This window comes from Ischnura elegans, chromosome 2 (assembly GCF_921293095.1).
Source record: "Ischnura elegans chromosome 2, ioIscEleg1.1, whole genome shotgun sequence".
NCBI classification, from domain to species: Eukaryota; Metazoa; Arthropoda; class Insecta; order Odonata; family Coenagrionidae; genus Ischnura; species Ischnura elegans.
This window is the reverse complement of record NC_060247.1, coordinates 73,687,463-73,711,345: the sequence shown is the minus strand read 5'-3', so window position 1 is coordinate 73,711,345 and position 23,883 is coordinate 73,687,463. Positions and strand designations below refer to the sequence as shown.

The 23,883-nt window shown below is 36.9% G+C and overlaps 1 protein-coding gene across 5 annotated transcripts in view; it reads right to left on the bottom strand.

Annotated features, from left to right (window-relative positions):
- Positions 1-22,618, bottom strand: part of LOC124153968 (G protein-coupled receptor kinase 2) — a 36,519-nt gene extending 13,901 nt beyond the window's left edge. For 2 of the 5 annotated variants that reach the window (XM_046527406.1, XM_046527407.1), the window contains exons 1-11: positions 22,434-22,618; positions 22,058-22,153; positions 21,843-21,958; positions 21,678-21,755; positions 21,373-21,563; positions 20,897-21,101; positions 19,591-19,737; positions 12,955-13,129; positions 9,405-9,613; positions 6,850-6,993; positions 3,563-3,642 (exon numbers count right to left, since the gene is read on the bottom strand). In XM_046527406.1, coding sequence (XP_046383362.1) covers positions 3,563-3,642; positions 6,850-6,993; positions 9,405-9,613; positions 12,955-13,129; positions 19,591-19,737; positions 20,897-21,101; positions 21,373-21,563; positions 21,678-21,755; positions 21,843-21,958; positions 22,058-22,153; positions 22,434-22,485 — 1,493 coding nt within the window. In that variant the 5' untranslated portion in view covers positions 22,486-22,618. The remainder of the gene's footprint in view (positions 1-3,562; positions 3,643-6,849; positions 6,994-9,404; positions 9,614-12,954; positions 13,130-19,590; positions 19,738-20,896; positions 21,102-21,372; positions 21,564-21,677; positions 21,756-21,842; positions 21,959-22,057; positions 22,154-22,433) is intronic. The other 3 variants (XM_046527402.1, XM_046527405.1, XM_046527404.1) reach the window with 2 other exon arrangements.
- Positions 22,619-23,883: the final 1,265 nt, after the last annotated feature.

Genomic DNA, 23,883 nt, shown 5'->3' with positions numbered 1-23,883 from the left:
GAATATCAACCACACCATATGGTTTTATCCCAAAGATACAAATTTATCCCAAGATAGGAAATTTATTTGACCCGTTTTCGGCGAGATAAAACCTTATTGATCATAAGCGGGCCTAGCTAGGTGCCATAATTAAGTTACAAATCGATACCTCCACTGCAAAAATGCTCAACAATCGCCCACCAAATCAAATCTGCTTATCTAGTAGCCCAACAATACTAATCCGCTCAGCTGGCAGTGTCTGGAGTATAACCGCTTATCTCCTATTCTCTAAGCTTGGAAGTGAGCGGTCATGCTCCGGACACTGCCAGCTGAGCGGATTCGTATTGTTGGGCTACTAGATGAGCGGATTTGATTCGGTTGGCGGTTGTTGAGCGTTTTTGCGGTGGAGGTATCAATATGTACTTCCGCAATACACACATTCACTGTTAAGAGGGAAGTATGATCTCAAACTTAAGATAACTTTAACTTAATAAAGGAAATTTAGAGACCAAAATTATAACTTATTCTACTGGTTTAATCATTTCAACAGTGTAAATTCAATCATGGCCACTATGCATTATGCTCTTCACAAGTGGAAAAATGAGAATTAACGCTTATTATGGATCCTGTTAAACAGTAAAGACTTATTATTACTTAAGGACCTATCAGTACGTGCTCTTTAGTTTTACATGATCGGGCTACAACGGTTGGAATTTCTAAATCAATTCCAATGCAAAATGTTGTTTAAATTGTCACACATTGCATCAAATGAAAATCTAGTGGTTGCAATAAGTATAATTATTCTGCCCACATAAAATACCATTGAAAAAGTAACAAGTAGTGGCAGCATTGCATAACCCATCTATGTGCACGCTTTTCAGGAAATTTTGCAAAGTTTTACAAAATGATTTTGAAAAATAATTTTGGACGTGCCTTTAAATAGTGGTAAGTCAGAAAACTTCAAGTAACAGAAAATAATATAAAACGTGAATTACACCTGGCACAATGCACTTAAATGCAGGAATGGTTATTTAATACAAATTGAGCAGATAGCCATTGCTTTCTCAAAATTTAGCCAAAAACAACTATCACAAAAGTTTTTTTACATCCAACAAGGTTAATGCTGAGCTCTACCCTCCCTGTCCAAACCAAACGACAGTAGGACACAGATTGAGTGCATATAGTGTTGAGAAACGATAAACTGGTGGCAAAAAACCAGCGATCAAATTAAAAACGAAACGCTTGAGTTGGTCAACAGTTATATTGCAGTTAAATTGAAAAATAATACCATACGTAACAAATGACAACAGTATTTGACACCAATTTAAGCTACCCATATTATGTAAAAATGGCTTTCAACAAGATGTCCAGAAACATATGTGATCTACATAAAAATAAATTATTTGCAACATCTGATTCAAACTAAACCTCTCCAGCTTAAAAAGTCAGGAGCTGCAACTCACTAGCAGGTCTACAAGCTTATTGATGAGTGGATAAAAAGGAACTTTTAACTGTGCGGCTCTAATTACAAGCCCAGAAAAATACTGTTGCTGTTAACTAATTGAAAAGGCATATTTAGGAAAGAAGAATCAACCAGTGAATATAAGATATATTTTAGAATAGGCTTGGGCTGATACCAACAGTGTCTAACACAGTAAGGGGTTTAAGTTTTCCCAAACAGTAAGGAAGTTATCATTTCACTAAATTAAAACTGCCTGAATTTTAATGGCTTCTCTCAGTTTACCTGTTATCCTGACAAATACAGATCACTATAGGTGGCCAATGGAGAGGCAATTTTTCCAGATTCACTTTTCACCTGGGGTGCCAAGAATTTCCTTACATCATGAAATTGCCGGACTTTTCAGCTTTTATAGAAGGGCCACTAATTACCGTATATGCCTGAATATAGTCCCCCCTTTTTTTCCAAAAATACCTGAGGTAAAAGTAAAGGGGGGAATATATTCAAAGGCATTTTTTTTAACTTTTCCCAATACTGAAGCCCCAAAATTAGAGAGGGGGGACTATATTCAGAGGGGGACTATATTCGGAGAAAAAAGGTAAATACGTATCAGAAGACAAGAAAACAGCTCTAAGACAGACGGAACTCATCAGAATAGAATGCGTCGATAAAATGGTACCCCAGATTTAGGGCATAGGTAGCCAGCTCAAATCATAGATAAAGCTGATACAAAAGAGGTCAGAGTTATTGTGAAAGAAAACAAGTCACTTTCACAAATGTCTGCGATAATGAAGCCTAAAATCTAAGGCAAAGATTGAGAAAAATGCATGAATATGAAAGAGTTGTATGCTAAACATACATTTATTTAAAAATATGCTTTGTAGCCCTTTCTACTGTAAGCAATGAATGATCTCATCAACCCAAGTATGACTTCAAGAAAAATTGAAAAAAGGGGGAAAAATTTGCTTTGAATCGTGAGGTCATGGTAAATACCCCATAACATGGAAGCTAAGAAACTGGTGAAAGAGGATAAATATGAAAAAGAAGAGACAAGAAATTTTGACTTTTTTTTCGATGATTCCTAAAAGAAACATTCATACGAACTTCATTATTACGAACCACTGATTTTCCGTTACGGTAAACTTCGTAATAATGAGAGTCTCCTGTATATATAAATGGGATGAATACAGCAGTAACAGGATGCATGAGAAGTACTTCTAATAGCTAGAATGGTAACAGTGAGGAATGAATCTGTCATGGAATAGTTGGGAATTGTGCATCAATAAGTGACAGTAATAGCCAATAGGAGCACATGACAACCACTGGTTTGGTTCATTTGAAAGACTGGATGATGGCAAAGGGAATAAGAGATTGGTGTATGGTTGGACTAAGAAAGAAAAAAGAAAAGGAAAATAGATATACTAAGAATGTTGTAAAAGAGGTGGAGGTTAGCCCCCTGGAAATAAAAACAATGGTCGAGCATTGAAATGAAGCAATATATGAATTTCAGTGAAGAGAAATACACAAATATATGAATTAGGATACATCAGAGGGAAAGAATAGATTGCAACAAATCAAACATTACACCCTTAAAGTAATATTATTTGAGTGAATGGAATGTCAGAATACGCTGATGAATGGACGTGAAAGATTATCATCCTATCATTAATAACTACATAATTTCATGGATTACATGGAATTTAATTGCATTCTTCTATACATTCTCCTGATTTTAAATTTAAACTATTAAGATATCATTCTGATCTGTAAGCGTACGAGACACAATATAAAATCCTGCTTATTACAGTGCAGTGAAAAGAAAGGTATGCAGTATCAGCCAGAGCCTTTTCAACATTAAAATGAGTCTAAAAAGGAAAGAAGAATAAGTTTCAACAGAATAATTTTCTTCAACAAACTAAAAAGTCTAAAAAACAGTTGACAAATATTAAATATCCTGCTTAAAAGGCTTCTGATAATGAGAAAATGCACTCCGGTGTTATTATGTATTATTTTTCTCAATCTAAAGCAACTACAGAAAAAGCAAAAGCTTACTTCAAAAAACTCTCAGGTGCCTTCTTACAACTTTACTTTATAATACAAAATAAAATCTCATCGACTGCTAACCTTACAATTGATGACAGCCAATGATCTGGGGTCACACAAAAAATGAACTTAGTTAGATCAGACCTTAAGTTGTGCTTAGCCTAAAACAGAAGAAAGTAAAACACTCCAGTAAGTCCTCTCTGTAGAGATAAAGGAGATTAATGCATGTTTTATCCTCTAAAAATGATCAACAAAAAATATATATTTGAATACCACTGTTCTCAATATATTCAATGCACAAAAAAATTTCAAATCTAAGTGCAAACAAAATATCAATATGAGCCATGCAAAAATTACCTAAGTCCTATTTTTTTTTAATTTCAATAAGTTAAGATGCTATGATCACATAAAAGATTTGTTTTTAGTCACAGACTGCAGAATTCCCATACATTACATTTACCAATACACTAAATAGCTGCTGAAGGCAATTATCAAAAGCACATCAGTTAGAAAGTGAGATTTTCATAGAGTAGTACATTCAATTACGATCGTGTAGACATAATCAGTAAGGATGAGTTTATGACATTCCTTCGTGAACAAAATACATACTTTCATTCAGAAGCATTGCAAAATAAAAAGTGAAATGTAAAAGAATTTATTACTAATGCAATAGAAAAATGAAATTTATTTTTAACTCACAGTCTGTTACACCTAAAAAAATAACGGAAACTTAAAAAAAGACAAAAGTCTGGAAATTGTCAAAAATACTATCTTCACTACACATACTTCGAGAAAATTATCATATCCTATACATAAATATGAATAACAAATTTTAACACTCATATGCCACACCAACAGGAAAAAATTTAAGTCAAGAACTTTGATGTCCAGAACATACTTTCAAAATGAAATATTAATGACAATTGCAAATTGACATTTTTTTTTCAAATTAACAAATATATGGGCAAGAGAAATTCAGGTTTAAAAATACTTGACGGCAGTTTCTAACCATTTCCCTCAAATATGAAATCCATTCTCACACATTTTAAAGTTGAATCATCACAAACATCAGATGTTATAAAAATTTAATCACAAAAAGAGCAATGATAAGCACTAGGAATTAAAATGCTTTTACATTAACTTCAAATTATAATTAGCATAATATATAATATAACACCAATTTAATTATACTTTGAAGAGAAGGGATGGGAAGGATGTCCACCACTATAGAAAATGGCCAAGGAAATGGTTTTAACTTTGAATCTCAGGTCACCATAATACTAAGTTTCAAGCCCAAGGAGCATATCATAAGCTTAAAGTTTGCACTGAAAATATGCAAAATTTTGAAGGCTGTAAAAATACGAGGCCATGACATCAACTGATGGTACAAAATATTAGAAGCCGCTACTAGGACATAAAAAAATGTAAGAATAAGAGGAAAATGTTTGGGCATAATAAATTTGAGAATCTCCTTGCCAATAAAAATATAGACGACATACCGTATATGTCTGAATATAGTCACTTTTTTTCTAAAAATGCCTGCGGTGAAAGTACAGGGGAGGACTATATTCAAACACATTTTTTTTACATTTCCCAAAACTGAAGCCTCAAAATTAGGACTCTTAGCAGTAAATTCCCACGATTTGGCGATATATCTAATTATGTGTGCTTTGCTTAGATTTTTGAACACTTGAAATAGCTCACATTTTATTATTCCTTATGTATTACTCAAGATTTCATTCTCACTTCAGTGAATGATCTTTGGTGAGAATCTCATTCGTTGTTTCCAGTAGCTTTTAACAAAGTGAGGTCTGCAGCAGTGATTTGTTTGTTCGATTACTACATACACTGGGTGACTTTGAGTTCTGTGCTCTTTGAACCCCACGGTGGGATTATGTTTTTTCAGCTGATACAGTGAGTCCTCGTTTAACGTCACTTACCCTTCCTGAAAAATGTGACGATAAACGAAATGACGTTAATTGAAGCATAATATCCCATAAGAAACAATGTAAAAAGTAAATATCGGCTCCTAGACCTCAGAATTCCTGCGCGAAAAAAATGTTAGCGTATCATATCTGGGGCTTTTTTTACGGTGGGAATGCTAAACTATCGCATAAATATGAGTTCCTGTCTTCATCGACAACAATAGCAGCAGTGACGTAAATCCTTCTCCATTTTTGTATCTTCCAGCATTTGCTTTTCGGCTTTGCTATGGTGGTCGCCTGGGCGAGCGTCGCCTTGGCATCATCATCGCTGAAACATTGTCGCAGTTACAGGAACCAAAATTATTGTGAACTCTGCAAAAAAAGTGACGACAAAAACTCAAGAGTTCTACACGGAAAAATGCCTTGAAATCACTTTTTAGGTCCCTGAAAACCATTATGTCAAGTAAAACCTTGCACACCTACGCAAGAATTCATTTAGCAGAAATTTTTGCTAAAACCGTAATCGCAATTAAGAATAAACACACCATTTTACACTTTGCTTAGACGGACTGTATTACCACCCACAAAACGAACAACCTGCAACGCCCTCAGCTTCGCCTTTTTTTTCGCGTGAAATTTAAAAGACTTGACGTTATCGCGAAGCGTAGGTGCGATAAATGAATGACGGTCTCAAAATTTTCGTGACATTATCGCGAAATGACGTTAAACGGGGTGACGTAGAACGAGGACTCACTGTATATGCATTCCAAATGCCGTACATGTACAACAGTAAACTTGGTACATTGGCAAGGATTAATGAAGTATGCTCTAGTTTTCTTCCTCTGATGCTCGTTTCTTTCTCTTCAGGGTCAAAGATTCCCTAAATGCTACCTCAAATTGATGATGGGATACAATCATAAAAAAGGAACAAGTCTGGGAAACATAGATCCTGATAAGAAACAAATAACATCAGAGGAAGAAAGGAAGAGGAGAATTAAATTCTAGCCAATTCACCAAGATACACCAATTTAAGGATGGATGGCGATGTTGGTGGAACTGTCTAACAGGAAACATAATCACAGAGACACTAACACTGCATGTTCTGCAACTTTTTAGACGTCTGACCCAGGTCTCGACACTACACTGCGTCATTCTCTAAAGTCCCCCACATTCCCCTAATGAGGCCATCAGTGAATGCAGGGAAGGTCAAATTGAAAATCTCAAGATGTGGCCTGAAAACCTGCAAAGACCTAATAGACACATGCAGAGAGCCCTGTCTCTCCACACAGGGGCCGCAAAAAGAAAACTAAAAAAATGTATATCATTGACATACAGACACTAAAAGAGACAAGTATATTGTAATAAAAATAAAATATAATCCTTTATTGGAAATATTAGCAATATAAATGAGAAAGAAATGAAATAAGCTAACTGCATACTTACATCAGGGACAAAAGGCGGATCCCACATTCCCACCTCCAATCTCTTCCAGTGCAGGCATTTGAAAAATTCATGTTGCTTCACCTCCCTTGCACCATATCTCCCACAATGACTCCCAAGTCTTACTTTAGGCGATTTTTTAAGAAGCTGTAAAACAGAACATCAGAACATCTGAGAAACCACGAAAAAAAAACAAAATTAACATCATTTTGGTGAAACTTTCAAAATACATCATTTACATTGTTACCCATACACGGGTTTAAAAAAATTCAGCTTTCCATGCTGAATTTATAGGAAATTTCTTTCAAGAATTTTTTTAACCTTTTCCCTACCAATGACAAAAATATGCAGCAGGACCTTTCTTGACCTGGGAGATGAAAGCCGCAAATTTTCGTCAGAGATTTTTCTACGCAAGTGATTGAATGCCGAAAATATGTTTTGATTGCTCTCCCCCTTTTTATGATGGTCATGGGTTAGCTAAGTCTTAGTTTTGGGATCAAACAAAGCAGGACTTATGCCGTACCCTCGAAATCCCAGAGCAATGTACCCGGACCCCTCATCTTATATTACCCCTCTTTGTGGTAAGGGACCGCGGTCATTCAATTGTTCATTCAGTCAGTTTTCGAGATAAATATTTCTTCCTTTATCAAAAAATATAAAATAAGAATTGAATTCTTTATCTTTTGAGCAGCGTTTACAATTTTTGAATGAAATTCTACGATAAATATTAACTTGTATCTCGATTTCATAGTAAACATCACCATGGAAATTGTTGTTGCATTAAATGCGTTAATATTGACGGTAGAACTTCGTTCGAAATTTGACAATTCTCAGAATAAAATGAGGAATAAAATTTGAAGTCTGCAATTTACGTGTAAGCAACAATTATCCATACAGCTAATTTATATAACGAAGCATGATTGACCGCGAACCAATGCCACTGGTAGGGTTATAAATCCCGAAAGGAGGGAGCCCAACTACAGTCCAGCCGGCGAGAGTTATCCGATGACAGTTCAAAAGGAGGGGGGGAGAACCCAGCGCCAGCACGGTTTGCAGCCAATCGCTGTCCCCCAAACGAACCTCACACCCTCGCCTAGTCATACAACGTTGTCACATGCATATGAAGCTCAAACAAAAAACAAGCCTGAGCCACGAAAACAAGCCCTTTCTTCGAATCGCCAAAACAAAGGATTCTGCCATTGGGTCCTTCAAGCTCATCGTCCTATCTGGTTCCTTTCTTAACACGTTGCGTACTGGGGTATTTAAATTCCTAGGAAAGCTGATTCTGGAAATATGTGCCTATTAGGGCATAATGCCTTTGGTTTAAACATGGTTAAAAAGCTAATGTGTAGAATATAACTTTACCCAATGAAACATTATGATGCATCAATTCATTATGAACAACGAACAACAACTGAAAACGTACAAACGAATACGTATTGTACGCTTTAAAATTGTTTAGGCTGACGCCCCTAAATTACGAGAATCTTCGTCATCTGTCTGGAACGTTCGGGAAAAAAAATGACAAGAATTCTCGCCATCCGTACGCAACGTTCAAGCCTTTTGTTTACATGTGAAGTGGGCGTTTCCCTTTCTTACCAGGCAACCTTGCCCCCTACTCCTTTTGCCTGTCATCGGACAACTCTTGGCGGCCGGACTGTACCCTTGGAATCAGAGATGATGCGAAGTTCCCACTAGGAAGAGTCTAAGAAGGTTGGAGCTGAGAGTGCGTGATTATCAGCAAGACCCTTCTTAACAAATGTCCCGTAAAAATTGCTCCGTATGAAGGGGACGGAAGAGTCCCTTGGAGCTCACTACAGCAGTCATGCTAAGACGAAAACTCCACTGTCCCGAAAGGTTTAAGGGCTCCTATGGCATTGCTTAGCTGTGCAGCAGAAGTTTTACATAAACAGCAGAATACAAATATTTTATTTTTAACAAAATCTTCTGCACGTTTGTTATAGATAGGGACAAGGTAACCTGGGGGGTAACCCTCCAGAAGTAGTGGGGGTCCGAACAAAATTACCATTCCGTCACGTGCAAATTAGATGCACAAGGGGGGAGTTCTAGATTTCCCTATCCCCTTTCTGGATCCGCAACTGCATCACATTAATTTTCAAGCAATAAGTAAATGAAAACTGTGACTGAAGTCCAAACATGATGCTTGAATAAAGACAAAGTAGAAAACTTCGAATATTATTTCTCATCGATAGGGATGCCTGAACAGTTAATCATAGGACACACCAATCATAATAATATTCTAAGCAAGTTTTTACATTGGTAAATGTGTCACACCTTCTATCTATCTTTGGTGAAATTTACATAAAAAAATAATATGTTAATAGGTTAAAAAAATCTAGGTTAAAAATAGTAAGGTAGGGAAGGATAACGAATGGAAAATACTAGGGGCAAGGGAGGGAAAGTAGGGGAGGATTGGGTGGGACTGGCTCAGGAAGTAACTACTGGTCAGTATAATGATGGATAATCAGACTCTAAGCAGAGGAAAAAAAAAAAAAAACAATTTAGGTTCAACGAATGACAGGTACTTATTCAATTACCATTTGACATAAGGATTTTGCTTCCTCAGTGAATTTATGTGAATACTTTTCTTGGTCTTCTTTCACTCGACGATCCACTTCCTCGCGTTTAACTTTCTCTTTCCTGGCACGAAAAGGGGCCTGCCCTTCAATCATTTCATATATTAGACATCCAAAGCTGAACCAGTCAGGGCTGAAAGTGTACTTTTCATTGTCAATAACTTCAGGTGCTGCAAGAAACAAGAGAGTGCAAATAAGAGCCAATTATAGAACAAAAGGATTGACAACCCCCAGCATTAAAAATATTTGCTGGCAACCACCACTCACAGTGAAGCACTATTTCTACTAGGTTTACTCTGAATGTACCCATTTTCCAGGACAACAGTTCTGCCAGTAACGCAGACAGCTTCTTCAGGTCAGTGAAGTAAAAATTGCCACTTGGCTGATTATGCTATTCATATACAGTAGAATCTTGATATAACAAATATCAAAGGAACCAAAAAGTAATGAGGTCAATATTGTGAAATTCACTATCACGAAGCTATAATTTTTTCAGATAATTTAAACAAACTTGTAGATTGCAATATGTATTTCAAAGGAAGCAATACAAGTTAATACCATTGAATGCATGATTACTTTATAAATGTTAACCTTGCATGAATACCTTGTAAATGTTAACCTAAAAAATGTTTAAATATTTGTTGTTCAAGATTCATACAATCTATTTATGTGCAAATGCTTTACTAAGTTGCTCACAATTTTGGTGTCTGACTTCTGTGAGCTCCAGTCTAATCTGATGGGGTGCCATACAGCCCATCGCACTAGCCTTGAGTCATCTTCTTATGCAAAGTTCCCACGGCACATACCAACTCTAATTGGATCTGGGACTAAAGAAGACATCAAGCTCACTGGCAAAATAATAATTCATTGTTTCCTGGAAATTCATTTGCTGCAGTTATGCTTAGTAATGCTACTAGAGAATTTGTTGGTCACAGAAACTTGATGTAAATTATGGCAAGACATATCTTATGCCGTTGTTATCAATGGCGCTAATTGGTCAATGGCAAAGTAACAGCAAAACTCGAGTTTTAATCATTATGAAGGACAAAACAAGGATTAAATAGTAAGTGTGCGACAGTAAACTATAAGAGGTTCACAACACAATTATGTGCAGACATAGTATCACGGCTTTCATCAATTGTCATTTTGGTGAAGCACAGGTGTAAATTTATGACCATCTTCCAGACACATCCCCTATACACAATCTGCTCTGTCCTCTTCGCCATTCTACGATGCATATGAATTCGGATTAGGGTCTGACTTTGTTCGTAATCGTGAAATTTTGTAATAACAAAGGGTCTCTGTACTTTTGAAAGCAAATTTCTTAGGGACTGCCAAAACTGTTACTTGCTGCAACACTTTGCTGTATCCATGTTTGTTATACAGCGGTTCTGCAGAATGTCATTTGAAGGGGTCATGTTTTCTTTGACTGGATGCTGATGAAATAATTTCTGCACAAAATGTATTACAATGCCTTGGCAATGAGATGACCATAATTTCAAATGACTTCCCCATTATTAATGGAAAATAGCATCTTTCTAGGGCTATTATATTCTTCAAATTTCATACTGTCTATGAAAGAAAACCTGAACCCAAGGAATGAGGTAAAAGTTTGTCAAAATATTGTATCTCCACTTAACTAACCTGAAGAAGTCATATGCAATTCCATTGAAATAGTTTCTCTAGAACATGAATGAATGCATACTAAAACCAAGAGAAAACCGTGCTTCACTTACATCATCACGCAGAAATCTGCCAAGGATCAGGGAAACCATCACTCACACTTTAAACGTGCATGTTTCATGATAGAGTAACTTTTTCCATGTAAATAAGAATGCTGAATTATTTTTGCCATTCATCTTGGGTTGGCTGAGTCAATTGTTACATTTTGCCAGACAAGATTTCAATATGTTCAAAGAAGAGATTAAGAGGGGACATGGCATAGTTCAAAAGCAATACCAACTTATTATTAAAAACCTAATAAACAGTAGTGAGCTTCCTCAGTGGATTCCATGATTGATTGGCCACAAGATTGTAAATACAATACGTAATACTCGGAAATGATTTATTAAAAGCACTTAAGTGACAATGATATCATGTATATGTAATACTGTAAAACTTCTTCAGCACATTTTTGAAGGGACCACAAAAAATGAACATGCTATCCAGGAAAACGTGCTAACCAGGGAAGTTAGTAATAGCAATTGGGGTACTTGCAATCCGTGGAAAAGTCGTCAGAATTACTATTACTGTCCGAAGTTCTTGTAGGATCGCCTTCCAGAACTGTTTTCACATTCAAAGTAAAGAAAATTAGCACTAAACTGCCAAAAAACTACCATGTGAATTAAAATCACAATGTTTTCATAGATTTCCCAGAAGATATTTAATAAAAGTGTCGTCATTCTCCTGTGATTTGTTGTGTATGTATTAAGAGGACAAGTAAGCTTCTTACTCACAGATTACTCATAGAAAAAGACGAAAACCCTGACCTATGTCAATAGGGTAGTTTCCTTCATCAAAGAAAATGAAAGGCATTGATTGCTATTCGTTACCCACCATTAGTGTATTCATAATACACAAATTATTTGGTTTTTGAAATACCGGTTTAGACGAATGGCAAGGGTCAAATTTTATCCTTATTTGAAAAAGGCCAGATTGGCACCCATGCGATTCCACTCCACGTGACGTCACAGGGACCTAGTTTCTATAGGAGAAGATATGAGTTATACATCGTCTGAGGTTACCAATGCATGCATGAGGCACAGAGCTCAGGGAAACATGTCTTAATAATCACCTATTAAAACTGGCTAAGTTCGGAAAGTTTTCTTCGTTTGATAAGGTATTAATAAACCTTTTTTAAGCCGAGCGCTACCAGCCAGCAAGGTACTCAGCTACCCGCTAGCATCCTGCGTCCTATCAGCGCTCAGAGCCTCGATCAAGGTCACCTCACAAGGCAGGAGGGGGAACCAGAAATGCGTCGCACGGACTTTTTCCCATCATTCCTACTTACCCGTCGCGTTTTCGCGAGCTTAAAATTTTTCACTTTTCATTTAATCGCGAAAAATAGGTATCGTCATTTAAAAATCTAAAAGCGTGAAATACGTACTCCAGGAGTAATAATCTTTCGATTTAGGCAATAAAAAAATAATGGGAAACCACCCTATTGGTTGTTCTAAAACATAATAAATATTGGGCAACATTTCCTTTACCATAAATCCCGGCAACCGCCGTATACAGTCTCGCAATGAACCAATATCGATGAATATATCGATTGATATATCGAGTGATCATGAGAAATCGCCTTACTAAGGAAGAAAACGTGCTAAGGAGGAACGCACTAACCAAGTTCCACAGTATGCAATTAACCAAGACAAAAAATATATCCTTAAAGACTAAAATTAGCAATATTAAAAAAGAGAGATTTAAATGCACTTTTCTCTGATTTACACACCCAAGTACTGATAAGGAATAAAAATAAATCTTACAAGTTAAAATTAAATGAGGAACATACCCATATAACCAACAGTTCCAACACGCCCTCGAACCATTTCCCCCTCCGGAATCTCAACAGCAAGACCAAGATCAGATATTCTCACGTGACCATGATCGTCTAAAAGAATGTTTTCTGGCTTGCAATCCCTATACACAATTCCCAGATTATGGAGGTTTTCCAAACCACAGAGGACCTGTAATGAATCAAAAAAAATTGTTCAATTGTCATATAATAATGAAAACCATAATAATCATAACTTATAACAATTTTTGAAAAAGAAACTAAAGAGAAAACTTAAAGTGAAAAAGGAATTACACTTTACACTACTGAGAGTAAACTGATTTATTTCTACCCTGAAAGCTCAGGTTCAACCCTCTTAGAGCTGACTTCTCCTCATATTACTATGTAGCAAGAAATTTGAAGGTGAAAACAAGAGAACAAAGGACCTCATGAAAAATAATTGAGCTGGGGTCTAAGATATCAGTTTAAAGTTACTAAATTACACATAAATTGAATTTTTTTATTATGATATACATTCTTTAAATCTTTGAAAGAATAAATACAATTGCAGTTATGTGATGAATTCAAATGATAGTGGCCTTGGACAAACAGTACATATTTAGAAAGACAACACATACACATTGACATTGCTGTGCACACAACACTAAAGTCATTGCAAGTGAAAAGACAATTTACGCAGGCCCGACATTTTCGACATGCAGGTCATGGAAAAGGCTACCTATTGTCAGGATTAAGATGGAATGGTTAACATAAATAGGCTATGAGAAGATCATCAAAGCTCAAAGAAACGCCTTGTAACAAGGACTCCAGTAAAAATGAAAACTCAGAAGTGTAGGTTACCGAACCATATGGTGTGGAAGCCACTGCAACAGCAGTCAGAACACGAAATAAGCATGACATCTCATAGCAAATTCGATGACACAAAGATAAGGCGATAAAAAGACCATAACTAGAGAAAAACTCTGCAACAAAATAAAGGAGTTTACAAAGTTCCACATTCCTGTTTAAAACCTAGTAAATAAGAAACTGGCAGATCATTGAAAGTATGCCTGAAAGAACACTGCAGAGCGAAAAAGAACAGCCAGTTTCACCTAATGGCTATCAGAGCTTGCTTGGATCTCGGAACGCAATTTATAGTTCGATGCGGTTCGAAATTTTCCTAGGATGATCAGTGAGGCAACAGATAGCTCAAACCAATTCTTAGATTTTATGCCAAGGAGATAAACCAACGATGAGTGGACACTGTGATTTATTGGGCAGGTGGTGCTTTATGAAATCTTTCACCCGAAGATACAGGTAGTAGTATATGTAGTACCAAAGCTCATCATCACTGGTTGTCAGTCTACTGGCAGATCTCAAACAACAAAGTTGTTTCCACCTTCTCCTGTCTAAGACCTCCTCTTTGGTTCCTCATATGTACCTTCTTCCTAACCTCTGGGAATCGAACCCGGATCTCCCGATTGCCGGTCAGGCGTGTAAACCAGCTCCACCACCAAGCCATTTTCTCAGAGCGAACTTCGGGATGGGTTTTGCCGAACAAGATGTTGACATCAAAAGTCCACACTGTGGCACATGTGGCGAGGGTCGTGCTTACTAGGCCACTGTCGGGGTGAAAAACCCTTATTTTGTCGCTGGTCTGCGACAATGAATTTCAAAGCACTGCAGAAACTAGTGACTTAGTATGCAGTCAGGTGCACGGGTGCAAAGTTAAATACACCAAAGGATGAAGTTCGCCATGAAAAAATATTTGACTTAGCCTTATGCCAGCCTTCTTATGTCAGTTATCTTCAGCCTTTTTCTTCCTCTTCTCTTTTATCCTTCCACTGTTCCCTCAACTGATGTATTTAAAATCCCCTTCCTTATTAAAATATGCACAATCCAATTCTCCTTTCCCTTAAGTACAGTTTTCAATAATTTTCTTTCCTCCCCAACTCTTTCCAGCACCTCCTTATTCCTCACTTTATCCACCCACTTCAAGTCTTTCCAGCCTTCTCCACACCCACATCTTAAAAGCATTGATCCTATCCCTATCTCTTCTTTCCAAGATCCATGTTTTGCATTCATATAACACAACACTCCACACACAGAATTTCACCATTCTCTTCCTCAGCTCAAGGTTCATGCTGCTGCATAACACCTTTCTCTTCTTATAAAATGCTACCTTTCCCAGAGCTATTCTTGACTTTATCTTTACTACAGTCTTCAGTCAGCACGCTTCCTAAATATCTATTGTCATAAAAATATATATGGGAGTCAACCTCAAAAATGAAGGTTGCCAGCAAGCCCTGATGAAGTCTTTGTTTCTTTAGTTGTCCTTAATTACTTCATAAATTTCAGTCTACCTTCCAATATAACTAGATTGTGGCAACTGATGATTTTTCCAGGGGTGTAAGCTTCCTTCACAGGCCTAAACATTCATCAAATAGCAAATTTCATGTAAATTTTTTCTTCCCTCTCTCTTCTCACCACTTGCATGTAATAAGAATTAAAAGTCTAATAGAATTTTGTTATATACCACACCGATACAACTTTAACGAGAAAATAGGGATTTCAAAAACATGTTTCCATTCCACAGTTTGGAATACCTAGATAAATCTACTTCTTTGGGTTGTCCGAATTACTTTGAGGAGTATCTTGCTTATAGACTAAAAAATCTTTCTACAAACCATTGCTCTAACAACTACATATGTACTTTCTATGATAACTCATTAATCATGCTATGCATTTCCATTGCCATGTGCTTCCATTGTATTGGTTTTTTTCTTTCTTTCGGCATAACCAAAGCTTCTTCTAGTTGCCATGACATTTCTTCCATTTCTTCTTCCAAATAGTTACATATCACCATGTATAACCAGAGCATTATAATGTCTGAAGATTCCTCTAATTTGTATCTTCATTGGTGGAATAGCGCTGATGATTGGACAAGAGTTGATGGTGTAAAGTTTTCAGCGACAGCCTGATTTCTGCTTGTGAGTTACTCATGTGGTCTCCTTGGCACCTTTCTTTGAGAGCAGGCTAATACTGATTCTAGGTATGTCTGAAAAGTATCCTACCTACGATCATATCTTCAACCAGAGCACCCGAGCTGCATATGAGGGGTATGAGCGTAACCAGAAATACCTCACGAACTCCCTGAAGGCCATGATTGTCGGCCTGACGTCTTCGGTCATGCGCAGTGAGTGCTCACATACAGCATGATTTTTTCATTCGTCGCATTTGTTTATTGTTGAAAATGGTAGAAAGAACAGATAAATGAACTTGCATCAAGTTTTGCTTCAATCTAGGCAAGAGTTGCACGGAGACAAATGAAATTAAACAGATGGCCTAAGGGGACATATATATGGGCATAACACAGATAAGAGAGTGGTAGAGGTGGTTTAAAAATGGCCGCACATCTGTTGAAAGTGACCCTAATTTTGGCCAACCCACGCTACGCTGACAACAGCAAAACAACTAGGGTGTTCACTAACAACAAGGGTGTTGTGCACAACTAAATTGCTCCCAGACATTCATCATCATTAACCAACAATCCTAAGATTGGTTTGATGCAGCTCTCCATTTCTCTCTAGAATTTCTGAAAAGATTGCATGACGTCGTGAGAAAAAAACAATCATGTTTCTGGTGACTGGCTTCTTTACCACGATAATGTGCCAGCACATTCAATGAACCTTAAGCAGCAATTTGTGGTGAAACACAAGATTGTACTGCTTTGGCAGCCTCTATACAGTTCCAACATAGTTCCCTGTGAATTTTTGATGTTCCCAAAATTGAAAATGGCACTCTAAAGATAGTGGTTTGACGATATGAAGAGGTTTCAGATTAATGCAACATGCGAGCAGAAGGCTATTCCAAAATCTGCGTTTGAGAACTGCTTTCCGATGTGGAAGCACCACTGGAAGCGTGTGGTTCAATCAAATGGGGACTACTTCAAAGGATGCAATGGCCCAGATGACAGAGAATAGCACCAATGCAGAGATATGAACGGAGGTCAGATACTTTTCGGACACACTTCGAACATCTCTCTTTCCTTCCACACTTAAACCTCCTAAGGGTAGAAATAGCATCAGGTACCAGTAACCTCATAAAAATACCAACAAACCTATCAACATTAGCATTATTCATTCTCCATACTGCCAACATTTCCATCTCCTGGAGTATACAAATTCACAAATATTCTGCGCAGGAGTAATGATTCTTCCCAAGTCAATCCTGAAGAAACTCAATCACTCATATGATGCATAACTCCACTCTTGCCATTTCCATCTTTAAGTTCTCCACAAACCCCTGATGATCTCACATTCCATATCCATATTCTGCAACTGACATCTTCAAATCATGGGCTAAGCCTTGTGTTCTCCATCAGGAGATTCAATAGGGACAACACTTAACCTCATGAATTACTGGTGGGACAAAATGTCATCGCACCATAATTATAAGCTGCATCTTCTAAAGATGATAATGCGGTGGTTTTCCTTTATCTTTCATAACACAGGACTCTGATGGATATGCACTTATCACACTTTCAGTAACTAACTCTCACCCAGTTGTGGCAAAACCATGAGTCAGAAATTATGGTAACAGAGTAGTACTGCTTTGTCCTACAGTGCCAGTCCAGTGCCTCATTGAACTTTTGCCTCCCACCAAAGAAGAATAGTAGGTGAGGGCAGCAAGTCATTGCCTCACAAACTTTTCAAAAAAACTGCCTCTTGTGTTTAAGACTTTCCAAAATTCAAAAGTAGTTCTCAGAACACACTAATATTTGAACGCGCAGCTTTAGAGTTGAGTAGTAAGCATACTAATTCATCACTATGCCACTGCTCCAATACACAACAATATTGGTCATAAATGTTGGGTTTGACTAGCCATTCCAATCTAGTCTTCAATGCATCGCATGAGAGAACTTTCTCTTTCCATTATGGCTCTCTTAAAAATTATCTTCATTGGGCTCTCGTATCTTAAAACACATCCAACTAGTTTATCTCTTCTTCACATCAGAGGTAAAAAAACAATTTTAGACAACCTAGCCTTGTATTGTGTCTTGTCCTGGTCATGCCGAGCATTGTATTCTTGCTTGAGTGTGGATGGATTGACTTTGCTGTACAGATTTAAATGTGATATACCAAGAAAATATTTATGGACACCATCGCCTCATTCACAACTTCACTGGTTATTATCTTAGAAATCATCCATGGTGCACTCGAACTAATAAAATAAAGAGAAACAGATAAACAATAAAAATGTTATGGTTAAAAACCAGCATGAATTTGAAAGATTCTAATTGAAATCTACCTGAGGGCAAATGTTCTTTTCTCCAACAAGTTTTACCACGGGTTCTTGTGATCGTTCTAAATTCTCAAGCTCTTCTTCATTACCTATGGCATGCACCCACATTAGCACAATACCTCTCCATAACATAACATTTCTATAGTTCCCAACGTTAATTTATGAGCAAAATTAATTGACAATGTCTATCCACCATGAAGAACCATATTTAAGGGTTTCTTTATTCACTTTCTAACTTGTGTTGAGAGTAGTCAGTAGATTTTCCTTCTATAAAGATTCTATTCACCACAGCACTATTCTGCTCATTATTGCTTTCTTTAGTCCTCCAATACTGGTGATTCCACCACCGAAATAGCACGGTTAACATCATTCTTCGAGCTTCTAGTTTCCAATATGAATAATGCTCATTCTTTTTCATTCCACACATATTCCTTGTCTTGTTTCCTGTATAATCAGGTTGCAATCCCAAGCATATTTGCAAAATAGAATCTCAAGCTCTACTTCTGTCAGTAAAATCCATATTAAATCACCCGTGTCAAGCAAAGCAGTTTTTTTTGCTAGAAATCAAGAAACTACACACTTGAAACAAAAAACCAACCTTATATCAGCACAAAAACTGGAATGGGTGGTGCATGAGAGAAGTAAGCAGCTTCTGACCAAAACATTTGCATAAATGAAAAATTATGGAATTTCATTTCAGAAAAAGGTCTTCAAATCCTTACTAATGACTGAACTCTTTCATCATTCATTCAGGATTCCATCACGTGATAAAGTTATTGCGAGTGAGATTAGGGATTAGACGACGGCATATGGACTGAAAAAAATAAAGACAACGATGGGGAATGGTAAACATATCCACAACAAATCATTACTTGCCCAGCAAACAACCATGTGAATCACACAGTAGCAGATCTTCCTTCTTTCAGGATTCACTTCACCACAGTACTATCCTCCTGCTGACTATTGCTTTCCTTATCCTTCCATTGCCGGTGAGTGTGCCACTTATTTTCTTGGCAAACCTATTTTCATTCTTCAAGCTCCATAATTCCTATTTGCACAACGCGCCCTTAATGAATTTCCAACTCTTAATAAGGATATCATCATCTATCCAATTGCACATCACTGAAATTCCAGGGATGAGAGCAAAACAATCCACTTCATCAATCATCTCCTGTCACACACAAGGAGAGCTGAAGTCACTGGAGTTTGATCACTGGAGTCACACTCAATGCCAGTAACCGTAGTGCTGAACACATATGAATGCTCGCCTGCCACCACATGTTTTCCAATCAGCCTTTAACACTAAACATCAATGACACATCCATTAATAAATTGAACTTTTCTACTTGCCTCTGCAGCATAGAAACGGGCACGATGTATATCAAATCCAGGATTTCCACCCATGTTGTAGATGTGGAACTTCAAATCTCCACCATTCATGATTGTGAGCACCAAACAGAGAGCATCTTTCGTTTCATATGCGTAAGCAAGGCTGACCTAGAAATAAAAAAAAATCACTTTTGTTAATCTACAAGTCAATCGTCATAAATCTTAGCTAACCACAGCAACAAAGGAATACAATTCTGAACAAGCTGAAAATAACTTCTACTGAGTCATCACCAAGGACCACGTTAGGGTGGAATAATTTCAGATGGGAAGAGGAGCCAGCCGACTGGAATGCTACATTCAAGAAATGCTTAGTTCCAGGACAAAGTTTTCTTTAGAATGTAACAGGTGCAACAAACAGCTGGGAGGCCAATTTCAAACCATGGACATTGGTGAGGGGGTATAAATGAGACAGCAAGAATGAATGAACAAGCTACACAGATGCCAAAGTAGCATACACTATTGAAGCATCCCAGGTAAATGCATGAGTAGCAAATTAAGGCTTCGAATTTACTCCATGCAGTAATCTACAGAGGATATGCTGGTATCAAATTCATCCAGACATTCACATGCACTTGCATTCAGCAGTACAATATTCATGTGTAGCACCACAAATGACATTTGTCATGCTTTGGGAGCTCTACTACAACACTGAGATAAAATAAAATCAATGATTTAAGGCAAAACTTTGAGGAATATTGTCATGGACATGGGCATACGTCGACAGAACTCTCATTATCTGGATGCCCAATACCTTTCCTTCTTTCAAATGTGGGAGAAATACTTAATGGTGATACACTACGTGGTGAGCTGGAAGTCCAAACACTCAACTGGATAGGAACCACTAAGAATTACCATGATCATACTATCTATATTCATTCATGCTGAACCAGGATTGATCGAAATTGAATTTCTGTTCTAATCAAATTACAAACAAACTCTCTTGATATCTGCTTGCAACTATATTAAAACCGACTGAGCAGTAAATGTGCATACTTTTCCCCACTTACATCAACTTTTGACACATTTTGACTTTTGAACCAAAAGAATCCAATCAAGTTGAGAGAATCACATTTCATCTCTAAAGCTGTGCAGATGAACCACTAAGTAGTCCCCATACACAGGTTCACGTCCAAGAAGAAAACACCAATTTCTCAGGTAATGACATGCTTCATGCTTCAAATAACATCAAGTGCAACACAATTTATGAAAGTATTTATGGTAAACAATGCAAGTTAAAACAAGAAATAAATATGAAAAAGTTACTTACGACAAATCTTGAGTTTATCTTCTGCAGTATCTGTTTCTCGATGAGTACCATTGCCTCTCCTTTGCGTTTTTTTATCCTTTTCTTCTCTAGCTTCTTACAGGCGTACATTTTCCCCGTGGCTCTTACTTGGCAAGCACATACTTCACCAAAACCGCCTTTTCCAAGGACACGATACATTCGAAAAGTTTTGTAGGTGATAGGTTGACTGTGGAAATAGAGAACATAATCATACAAAACCCAACCCAAATCAACTGAGAATGATAGACACACAAATGCATGGTGTTAAAATATTTGTTTTAAGGAATATAAAAACATTCATAAATGTCCGGAATTCAGCATTTAATGGAGATGCGTTGACTATGATGAAATGAAGCAGATACAGTCAAGTAGACATGAACTGTTGAAATCAATGGAGGAAGCTTGCTTGGTGGAGAGTGAGGGTAAACATAAGTGTCCTAGAAGTTTGGAAATAATACCTTTCCAGCCATTTCCACTGCAGGTAACGATGGAAGTACATGGAATTTTCAAACTGTTTGAACGGCTCGCCCTCAAGATAATGCTTCACTGTGCCGGCACAATCCACAAATAAATCCTTGCTAGCAGCGGACAATTTCTCCTTACATTTTTCCATATCATCGAAATTTAGGACATCCACCGCTTCACTTGCCTGTGAAATGAAAGACAACAATGTTTTTGAAAGAGATATTCTAACACAATTATGATCTCAACTTAAAACGACCATTCAAGAATAAAATTTTCAATAACTTCGAAGTTAACTTACATTTGGCTGCATGTATCTCTCATAGATCTTCTGTGCTACCTCCAGCCGATTTTCGTCGGGTTCCACCTCATATCGCTCCTTCAAAGTAAACATAAAAACATTTGTTCACAAAATTATCCATAAATAGCAGATAATATAGTATATAAACATTACAACAGTACTCACGATGGAATCCAAGAAAATGTTGTACTTGTGGTATTCAGGTTTGGCATTTTCACAAAATTGTCTAAATAATAGCCTACCTATAGGCTGCTGGTCAACTATATACGAATAGGATACATCTGAAAGAAAGACAAGAAATGTTAACAGGCCCCAACATGAGCAATTTCATAATACATAGAAGATTCACCGAATAACCCTAAATCAATTAGCTCAATTACCTAATTTACTCCTCAGGTCAATACACTGCGATATATGGGGGAATTGCAAAATCTTTCTCCATTTTTTACTTTTTCCCTTATTACTATCTGTCCCACCTGAAATAAATTTTGCAAGGAAAACATAATAGCCTATTTATTAGCTAACTCACATTTACGTATATCCACAAAATTATCGGCCATAATAACATATGAAAATTCCATAAATGGAATAATGAGGACAATTATTCAGCTTTAATTCAAACTGCCATCGCAAATTTCATTTTGTGCAAAGCATGATATGTGCGAACGGATGCCCGCCGTTCACGACTCGGTGCCAAAGAAAGCAACAGTGAAGAGCGTTAAGGAATATGAGAAAATACATAATAAGCTGACTTACCTTCTCTTGCTTTTAAATATACCGTATTCGCTACAATATTCTCTAATTCCATGAGTTCCAGCTTGCCTGATATCCGGTTCCCCGGGCCGATATCGACCCTGTCCCATCAAAAATGTTTACTTCAGTCGGGGTGTGGTGGAGCTAAGATGGCCGAATTGAACCTACGGTACATGATACGATGACTTTGATTGGGCGCGATGAGGGTTATTCTCCTCTCCGGTTCTCCGCCAGGAGAAGTCAGGTTTTCAGCGGGAAAATTCAATCTGCCTAAAGTGTTTCACATAAAATGAGAAAGAATATAAATATTTTTAGAGCTGACATTGCAATTAAAATGCTTTAAAACTCTTTTGAGGCGTATTTTAGATATAAATATGCCATTTATATAACATTGTTTTTGAAAATGTAATTTTTAATCGCTTTCTTTCATGTGAGTAAGAATCACATAAGAAACTTAGCCCTAAATTGAAGCTCGATAAGGAGATATAAGTTTTAAATGCTTAAAAATTGAAAAATAGTATATTAATTCAAAGTAAAGGTATAATGATAAAAATTGAATAAATTATTTTTTAAAGAATAATCACTGGCATGCATTCGATGGTATAATGAATGACCGCTGATGACTTGAGACTTTTTACGATAAATCGAGCAAATGGGTAGACAAATACACAAAAAAATAAACAGGAAAATGAAAAAACATATAATTTTTAGCGGCGAAAATGAAATTTTCACGAATACAGCATTTAAAAAATGAAACTAATTCCTTTCAACCAGACCACAATGTAACAGTGTCTTCTGAACGAGAATTGAGGCAAAAGCAAAAATCATTAGAGTTGGCTTAATTTTAGATATAAATGGATGTTCAGGAAATCACCATGAAATTTAATAGCGAATTTCACTCAATATGGTGTACGCAATAAAAAGGCCGATTGAATTCATTTAAAAATGATTAAGAAGTTTCTAACAGTATGATCGCAAAACTAATAAAATAACTAGGAGAAAAACGATCCACCGTTTTATTTCTTCGATAAATATATTGCACGTCATGAAACGGTACGGTTGGTTGCTTTTTCATGTCATCAAATTGCCTTTCGGAAAAAAATAGCCTAATTTATTCAGATTAATTTAACTATGGTGTTCTCTACCAACTTGTTTTCGATAGAATTCCTTCCTAAAGTACATCAATTTCATTGATAGTATGGTACTGTGCAGGTACCTTGAGAATATTAGGAAGGTGTCAGTCTACCAATCATGCTCCATTTCATAATAATTTTTCTCAAACATTGGAGCGAGTGTCACTCAGAAAAAATTTCAAACACGTCAACCGCAGATATTTTGCTGCTAAAGATGGTACCCTTTGCTAAAATAAAATAACTGCAGTTTCCTCCGTCTTTAGCCTTTTCCTATCCTACGAGTAATGGCGATGAAAAATCGAAGTTCTCAACCATGTAAG